Source organism: Leopardus geoffroyi, chromosome B2 (assembly GCF_018350155.1).
Source record: "Leopardus geoffroyi isolate Oge1 chromosome B2, O.geoffroyi_Oge1_pat1.0, whole genome shotgun sequence".
NCBI lineage: Eukaryota > Metazoa > Chordata > Mammalia > Carnivora > Felidae > Leopardus > Leopardus geoffroyi.
In genome coordinates, this window is record NC_059332.1 from 1095417 (window position 1) to 1104972 (window position 9556).

The 9556-nt window shown below is 39.4% G+C and overlaps 1 protein-coding gene across 2 annotated transcripts; it reads left to right on the forward strand.

Annotated features, from left to right (window-relative positions):
- Positions 1-637: 637 nt before the first annotated feature.
- LOC123609664 (olfactory receptor 2W1-like) lies at positions 638-6636 on the forward strand. Of its 2 annotated transcripts, XM_045500839.1 has the most exons (2): positions 638-1551; positions 6407-6636. In XM_045500839.1, exons 1-2 carry the CDS (start codon positions 638-640, stop codon positions 6435-6437), a joined length of 945 nt encoding a protein of 314 aa, XP_045356795.1. In that variant the 3' UTR covers positions 6438-6636. The 2 variants fall into 2 exon arrangements, with proteins under 2 accessions (XP_045356795.1, XP_045356794.1); XM_045500838.1 differs by lacking the exon at positions 6407-6636 and having other exon boundaries at positions 638-1688.
- Positions 6637-9556: the final 2920 nt, after the last annotated feature.

A 9556-nucleotide genomic window follows, 5' to 3' on the forward strand; every position in this document is an offset into this window, starting at 1 on the left:
TTTGTTAAGGGAAAAAATTGTCATGATAAACTAACGTTTACATCATAACTTCATGAAGTAACAACTCAAACTATGTTCCACTCCTAAATTATATCATTAAATTTATGGATCTATTGCTTACCCAGAAAATACGGAAACATAAGTGTCATGGCATATTACCCTTTTCAATGATTTGCAATTCAGTGTGATAGGGTTTACATTTTATTTTTATTTTTTTAAATATTTAATTTTTATTTCTGAAGGAGAGAGAGAGAGAGCACATGGGTGGGGGGAGAGGCAGAGGGAGACACAATCTGAAGCAGGCTCCAAGCTCTCAGCTGTCAGCATAGAGCCTGATGCAGGGCTTGAACTCACAAGCTGTGAGATCATGACCTGAGCAGAAGTCAGACACTTAGACAAGTGAGCCACCCAGGTGCTCCTACCATATTATTTTTAGAACCACTCTGGGTATGAGTACACACAGAGAGTCTTTGAACACTGACACAGAGTGTTAAAAGAAGTGTTCCGAACGGGAGAGAGCACACAAACAACTGAAATGGGAATACTCATGCAAATTTCAGAGATTTTTATTTCTACCTAAACCTGATGCTATTTTTTTATTACCATGGTATTATCTCCTAGACCTTCATAAGGAGTCATGAACACAAACAATGGAAGTGCCACAGCAGACTTCATCTTGCTGGGGTTTTCTAATCAGCCCCAGGTAGAACACATCATCTCTGGGGTTGTCTTCATCTTCTATATTGTGACGTTGGTAGGAAACACAACCATCATCCTTGTATCTAACCTAGACAGCAAGCTCCATACTCCCATGTATTTCTTCCTATCCAATTTGTCTTTTCTGGATCTCTGTTATGCAACTAGCATTATCCCACAGATGCTGGTAAATCTATGGGGTCCAACAAAGTCTATTACCTATGGAGGGTGTGTGCTCCAATTCTTCTTTGCCCTTGACTTTGGAGCCACAGAATGTCTTCTCCTAGCTGTGATGGCCTATGATCGCTATGCTGCTGTCTGTCAACCTCTTTACTACACAATAGTAATGCACCCTCAGCTTTGCCAGAAGATGGTGCTCACTGCCTGGTTAGGTGGTCTTGGCAGTGCCTTAATTCTTTGCTCCTTGACTTTGAAGTTGCCAAGATGTGGGCACCGGAAGGTTGATAATTTTATTTGTGAGATGCCAGCATTGCTCAAGTTGGCTTGTGTCTACTCAAAAGTAATTGAGGTCATCGTCTATGCTCTTGGGGTGATATTTCTTCTAGTACCTCTATCACTAATTCTCATCTCATACGCAATTATCACTCAAGCTGTCATGAGAATCAAGTCAACAGCAAGGTGGCGTAAGGTCCTTAATACATGCGGTTCCCACCTCACAGTAGTAACTCTGTTTTATGGAACAATCATTTATATGTACATGAAGCCACAGAATAGCACATCTGAAGATGAGGGGAAGTTCCTTACACTCTTTTACACAATTGTCACACCCACCCTTAACCCTCTGATCTACACATTAAGAAACAAAGATGTGAAGAGTGCAGTAAAGAGAATACTGTATGTGAGAAAATGTTCAGCAAAGTCATGAGTTAGATGGAAGAGAGGTAAGGAAATAACATTGACCATTTCCAACAGAAGATGAATGATTCACTTTCACAAACAGCATTTATTGGATGTTTACCTTGTACCAAGAATTGTGCTATATACTGATTTATGAACAATTAAATAAGTATAGAAATTATAAGGAGATAGAGGTGCAGACACATAAGGAAACTTGAATTCATACACTTAAAAGCCTTCAAGACTAATCAGGAACTACAGACATGTAAACCTAGAATTGTGAAAAGTGGTTAAGTACAGAAATATATGTACAAGGTATTAAGAAAATACTTCACATGAAAATTTATTTTAATGTAGGGTTACATTGGACATTGATTTTTTTCTTCCAGACTTAACGCTTTTATGTAAAAAATGACACTAACTTTCATCCACCTGTTGTTGTCATTGGGGCTTTTGTGATGCAGATCAACTGCTCACCGATACCTATCCACCTTCTCCCTCAAGTTTTAACTGGGCCCAGGGCCACCATCCTGCATATCACATTTCCAAGACTGGCTTCCACCAACATAATGCCAGGAAAGCAATGTGTGCAATTCCTGGGTTATCTTCTCAAATATGAAGCCGTTTACCCTCAGCCTTCTCCATCTTGTTCCTGCTGTCTAGGATATGAATGTGGAGAGTTTCTAGCTTTGACAATATCCCTAAGAGGGAATGGAACAATAAGATGGAACCACAACCACCCAGAAGAAGAGCAATGCCTCCAGACTCTTACAGCAGAAAAATCTTCATTCTTATTTAATATTAATTAAGCCAATCTATTTTGGGGTCTGTTTTTTAGAGTAGCTTAGCTTTTCCTATCCATGGCCTAATAAGGACTTTGGGCTCTTTCCTGTAAAATCATGTGGTCCTTGGACCAGCAGCAAAAGAATTACTTGGTAAGTTATCAAACTGAACAACACTGGACCCACCTCAGACCTATTCAACCAACAATACAGGATGGACCCAGAAACTGATGTTTTTAGTCAACGCTACTGTTGATCAGGCTAAAGTTTGAGAACTACTGTTACAGAGAATAGAGAGACACTGGGTCTCTAAACAGAAAATGTACATGGTTTTATATATTTTAATTAATTTCCTTTCTATAGACATGGGAAAATAGATGGGTAATGGTTTCTCGAGGCTTTTAGATAAGAGTAATGAAGGAAATGAGAAGTTTCATGAAATTAAATCAATATCAAAAGTTATTCTTGGGGTACCTGGGTGGCTCAGTCAGTTAAGCTTCCGACTTTGGCTCAGGTCATGCTCTCACAGCTTGTGAGTTCAAGCCCCGCGTCAGGCTCTGTGCTGACAGCTCAGAGCCTGGAGCCTGCTTAAATTCTGTGTCTCCCTCTCTCTCTGCCCCTACCCTACTTGTGCTGTCTCTCACAAATGAATAAATGTTACAAACATTTTTTAAGTTATTCTTTATTTAATATGATATTCTTGCCCTTTGGTTTTATAATTGTTCTCCTTGTATTCAATTATGGTGACAGTTGATGGTAATTTTGGCAAAGGGGTTTGATGCTCTTATTTGACAAAACAAAAATTTAGCAATGTCATGTTTGTTCCCTAGTATTTTTTACTTTGTTTTACTGAGAAATGCATTCAAATTCTGAGTATCTCTATTAGGAGAAAAAACACTCCTCTTCTCTACAAGTTGATCATTTCAGAGATTGGAAATGCCCTGCATGTGAGAGTCCTCACATGTATGGGGCTCGTGCTCTGTGATTTCAAGGCCGAATCAGGCACAATCTACCAGAGTATTGGAGTGTGAATATGGAGTTGTAACTGCTAATGGTCTTTTCTCTCCCATATCTAAACCTCTGGTTTCCTGGTTTCCACAGTAAAAAAACTAAAGTTGTCATTCTTTTCTGGGTAGCTTTAAACCTGACATGTGTGGGGCGCCTGGGTGGCGCAGTCGGTTAAGCGTCCAACTTCAGCCAGGTCATGATCTCGTGGTCCGTGAGTTCGAGCCCCACGTCAGGCTCTGGGCTGATGGCTCGGAGCCTGGAGCCTGTTTCCGATTCTGTGTCTCCCTCTCTCTCTGCCCCTCCCCCGTTCATGCTCTGTCTCTCTCTGTCCCAAAAATAAATAAACGTTGAAAAAAATAATAAACCTGACAGGTGTGTAAGCCTTGATAAAAATAAGAATCTGAAAGAGGATGATGATACCAAAACATAGGAAGGCACAGAGAAAATATAAACTTCAAGGAATTGTAAAGAGTTTGAGAGGACAACATATAAAATGGTGACAGTCTGATCACTGAAAATGGATATAAACTTTTCCTTGTGAGAAAATCTCATCCCAATCTTGATAAACAAGTAATTTACCACTTAAAAATCTCTCAACTTCTACACTCAGTTGATATCTTACTCATGACAAATGTCCTTACAAATCTCATAAATTGTCCTTTGAATTCCCTCAAAAAACTTTCCTATCACTATATTGGCATTATCTCATCATATATATTTATTTGTATAAATGTTTGAGGAAAAGGCACTGGTGAACTTTTCAACAACATAGAACCTCTCATTCATGTGAGATTTTGCTGTCTAAACTGACTTCTAACATGAAATACATACTCTGTAAATATTGATAGTACTATTAAGTGAATGAACTATTTTTAATAAATATACATGAAAATGTATATTTCATACATTAGAATGAAGAATGTATGAATATTTTCATATTCTACAGAATATTTAAAAGATTCATTGGGTAATAAATACTGGAGCAACATCTTCAGGCTTTTAACGTTTAGGACATTTGCAATGTAAGAAAAGGGAAATATAGAATACATTTTTTTCATGTGCATAATATTATGGAATCCTATAAGTGTGTATCTGGAAATTAAAAAAAAAAGGATAAAACAATGTTCTCATTACCTCAACCTTGAAATAGTGATTACTAACTTTGTAACCTATTTCCTTTTAATTTCTTCTCATCCATACTAAAATTTGTCACACTGAGTACCTGATTTCCTTCCCCAGTGTATGCATTCACATCACATATATCACTCCCAAGGGAGAAACCTTGGCTTCTAGGGAAGTGGCAAAACTCCTAGCAAATATATTGATGGGTAGCCCTCCAAAGACCACAGCACATGAATGCACTCAGTGTAACTGTGATGTGAAAACGTCACTGGGAGGGACTTGCTGACAATGGCAAAAAGATTGAAAAACAATGTCTGTGTTGTAGCATGTGCTTGTCTTTGTCTGCAAAGACGACTGAGATCTCCCCTGGCCCAAACAGAATGACTAGCCAGCATACCCAGGCTCTAGCACCTTAGTAAGACATGAATGGTCTTCTAGGTTAGTGGCTGACACCTTGGACCCAAGGATGGCCTCAGTTTATCAGCTTCAAATGCTGGAAATTCCCTGGAATATTATAGAAAAATTTGACACCATGTATTACCACAAATTTGGGATAACAGTCATCTTACTCTTTTTGTATTAGTTATCTACTGCCTCATAAATATTGCTTTTAGAAACTAACGGGACTGCTAGAAGTGACAGACATAGGTTGAAAATCTCAACCCTGCCAGTCTAAATCTAAAAAGGTTGTAAAAGTAACAGTGTTCATAACTCTATTGGCAGCAAACTTGTCCTAATTATATGTGAGGCTACTTCTATTCTTTGCTTTCATTTCTGTTAAACAAAGGTAGATCTGTGTCAAAAGAAAACAATTCCTTTATAAGAGAGAATATTAGCTACTCGTCATTTTTCAGAAACAGCAGCCACTTCTTAAGGAGGACACTCATTACTAACATTGCTTCATAAATCTGTACATTTTCTTTGGAGCTGAGGATTCAAGAGAAACTAGACTCTGCTTTAGGTTGCAATGATAACATGAAAGGAAATACTCCCAGAGAGTAACTTAACTTTCAATTATTTCCTCTATGATGTTAAGTGCACATTTATAGCAGCCATGTGAAAAGTATGGGTCATGTTTTACCCCCTTGTTTGCCAACCAAAATATAAAAAGAAAACTTTCTGTCCTTTGTATCATTGTATCTTACTGGGAAGAAATGTTCCATAAACTCTGAGTACAAATATATGGCCTATTGCTTTTCTTCATTATCATTATTTTCCAATGTGTTCATCAGCCGCCAATTGCAGCTTTAGCAGGACGTCCAGTATTTCCATTTGGGGCTCCCCTTCCCCAGGTATAATCTCAAATTTTCTAATCTTCAGAGTACTTGCCTATTAGTGTGCTTGCCAACCAGTAAATACTCTATATTAACTGCAGTACTACCATTTCTGCTTTGTGCCACAGGTGCCACGTTACCTATTGGGGGATGATGCCACAGGTGCCAAGGCACTACTGGGGGCTGATGGTCCTTCAGGCATAAACCCTGACCATCCCTATCATAAGGAGGACCAGTATTCCAGATCTCTGCCACAGCCTCTCTGGGCCTTCTAAGGAGGCACACTCCCCTTCCCTCTTTTGCATGAGAAATGGACCCCTGTGAGCCCTGCCTTCAGTCTTTGAATTGGCCTACACCACAACATGCTAAAGGTCTATGTGAAAAGCCAACAGTTAACATCATATTCAATGGTGGATGTCCACCCTCACCACCTCTATTCGACACAGTATTAGAAGTCCTAGCCATAGACTGGGGGAGGAACCAAGAGGGCAGAACATCATGGAAGTTTTTTGTGTGTCTTGCATCCATGAAATACAGCCATACCAAAACTAAACCATCCTGCACACCTAGAAAACTGGTCTGAGGATTAACACAACAATCTTCACAAACTGAACCACAGAATTCAGCAGTGTGTGGTGTGGAGAGGTGAACTTGGGGAGAGAGAAGCAGAGGAGAGCAGGGAGGTGCTTTTGCATGAGAGAGAGGATGGAGATTGGGGGAGGGTGAATATGGGAAAATCACCCCTCCCCAAAAGTAGCTGGAGAGAAAGTGGAAAATTGGAAACAGCCACAGGGACTGAACTAAAAAGGGAGAAAGGAGAGGGTTTAAATTCCAGTAAGACTGTAAACAGGGGTAGTGCAGAGTCTGCAACTCTGCAACTTGATACCTAGTGGTGCTCTGGTATAAAGGGTGAATCCCCAGGAGCAGAAAGGGGTCTGGGAGGTTCTCGGGCCACATGGGGAAAAACGGTTCCACTGCTGGAAGGATATTTGGTAGAGGCTGTGAGGCCACCCTGGCCCAACAAACCCCAGAGAATGGCCACATTCGTTGGTGCTGGAACAATGTTGTTGGCTGTGAAGCCTGGTGCCAGATGTGTGTTGTGATTTTCCATAATCCCCAAGGCACTGCTGCTACACTGTCTCGTGAACTATTTCTGGGGTGGGCAGGCATCTGTCCACAGTCTCTGGGCATTGGCAGCAGCACGGTCCTGTGAACGTTCCTTGGTGTGGCCAGCGACCAGCTACTGCTTGGTGAGACCCTTCTGCAGAGGGGCGGAGCAGGTCAAAGCTACAGTCCCTCAGAAGTGGGGGGCTGTGGAAGGGAGCCGCATCTGAGACAAAACTTGGGAGGAAGGTGTTGCCTGGGGCTTGGTCATGGACACTGTGGAAACGGGGAGTGGATGGAAACAAAAGACAAAGTATGGGTGCACAATTGCTGATTGGGGAGAACAGAGTTCTGATACTAGAGACTGGGTAGCTGGGTGAGCCACTGTCAGCCCTCCCGCACATGCGCATACGCACCTACAAGAGCCACAGCAATCCACCCCAGTAGGCTAGCAGTGCCATCTAGTGGAGAACAGAGCTGTTACACCAAGTCCCTCCCAATAGGGCCAACCTCTCTCTTCAAGAATACAAGTCTCACTGCCAGCTTAGTTTATGGACTATACAGCCCTCCATACATTGACTTCTAGGGGAAAATGAAGCAATTTCAGTCATATTTCATTCTGTTAGCTGGTCCAACTATTCAGTTTTCTTTCTTTTTTTTTTTCTCTTTTTCATTTCTTTTTCTTGAATATAAAAAAAGAAAAATTCTTTTTTACTTTCAATTTTATTAAAAGATATATTTTATTTTTTTCTACTATATTTTTTGATTTTGCGTATTTTTTTCAAATCCCATTTTACTTCCATCAATTCATTTTAGTCTATTCAGTATATTAATTTTGTCAAATTTTCAAATGACTTACTTTTTTTTTCTTTTTTTCACCTTTTTCTCTAATCTATCAAGCCCCTTTCAACTCCCAAACCAAACCACACCTAGAATCTAGCATCATTTATTCAAATTTGTGTATTTGTTTTTAATTTTTTAATTTTAATTTATTTTTTTAATTTTTTAATGTTTTACTTATTTTTGAGAGAGAGAGAGAGAGTGTGTGTGAGTGGGGGAGGAGCAGAGAGAGAGGGAAACACAGAATCTGAAGCAAGGTCCAGGCTCTGAGCTGTCAGCACAGAGCCTGATGTGGGCTTCAAACTCACGAACAGTGAGATCATGACCTGAGCCAAAGTCGGATGCTCAACCGACTGAGGCACCCAGGGTACACTAATTTTAAATTTTTTATTTTAATTTTTTGTAATTTTAATTTTTTCTACCTCATTAATTCCTTTTCACCCTGCAAAATTATGAAATGAAGGAATTCACTGAAATTAAACAACAGGAAGAAAAGACAGCCAGGGACTTGACCAACACAAATACAAGCAAGATGTTTAAACCAGAATTTAGAATCACGATAATAATACTAGCTGGAGTCAAAAATAGATGAGAATCCCCTTCTGCAGAGACAAAAGAAGTAAAAGCTAGTCAGGATGAAATATAAAATGCTATAACTGAGCTACAATCTCGAATGGATGCCATGGTGGCAAGGATGGATGAGGCAAAACAGAGAATCAGAGATATAGAGGATGAACTTATGGAGAATAATAAAGCAGAAAAAGAGGGAGATTAAGGCAAAAGAGCACGATTTAAGGATTAGAGAAATCAGTGACTCATTAGGAAGGAACAACATCAGAATCATAGGGGTCCCAGGAGAGGAAGAGAGAGAAAAAGGAGTAGAAGGGTTATGTGAGCAAATCATAATGGAAAACTTTCCTAACATGAGGTAAGACACAGACATCAAAATCCAGGAAGCACAGAGAACCCCAATTAGATTTAACAAAAACTGACCTAAACAAGACATGTCATAGTCAAATTCACAAAAATTCAGGCAAGGAGACAATCATGAAAGCAGCAAGAGAAAAAAGTCCTTAATGTACAAGGGAAGACAGATCAGGTTTGCAGTAGACCTATCCATAGAAACTTGGCAGGCCAGAAAGGACTGGCAGGGTATATTCAATGTGCTGAATCAGAAAAATATGCAGCCAAGAATTCTTTATCCAGCAAGGCTATAATTCAGAATAGAAGGAAAGATAAAAAGTTTCCCTGACAAACAAAAATTAAAGGAGTTTGTGACCACCAAACCAGCCATGGAAGAAATTTTAAGGGGGACTCTCTGAGTGGAGAAAGGATGAATAAATAAATAAATAAATAAATAAATAAATAAATAAATAAATACCAAAACCAACAAAGATTAGAAAGGACGAGAGAACACCACCAGAAACTCCAACTCTACAAGCATCATAATGGCAATAAATTCATATCTTTCAGTACTCACTCTAAATGTCAAAGGACTAAATACTCCAAAAGACATAGGGTAACAGAATGAATAAGAAAACAAATCCATCTGTATGCTGTTTACAAAGGACCCACTTTAGACCTAAAGACGCCTTCAAATTGAAAGTAAGGGGATGGAAACCATCTATCATGCTAATGGTCAACAAAACAAAGCGGGAGTAGCCATACTTATATCAGAAAATCTAGACTTTAAAATGAAGACTGTATCAAGAGATGCAGAAGGGCATTATATCATAATCAAGGGGTTTAGCCACCAAGAAGACCTAACAACTGTAAACATTTAGGCAACCAACACAACAACACAACAGAAATAAAAACAATAATAAGACAATATTATGAGCAATTATATGCCAATAAAATGAACAATCTGGA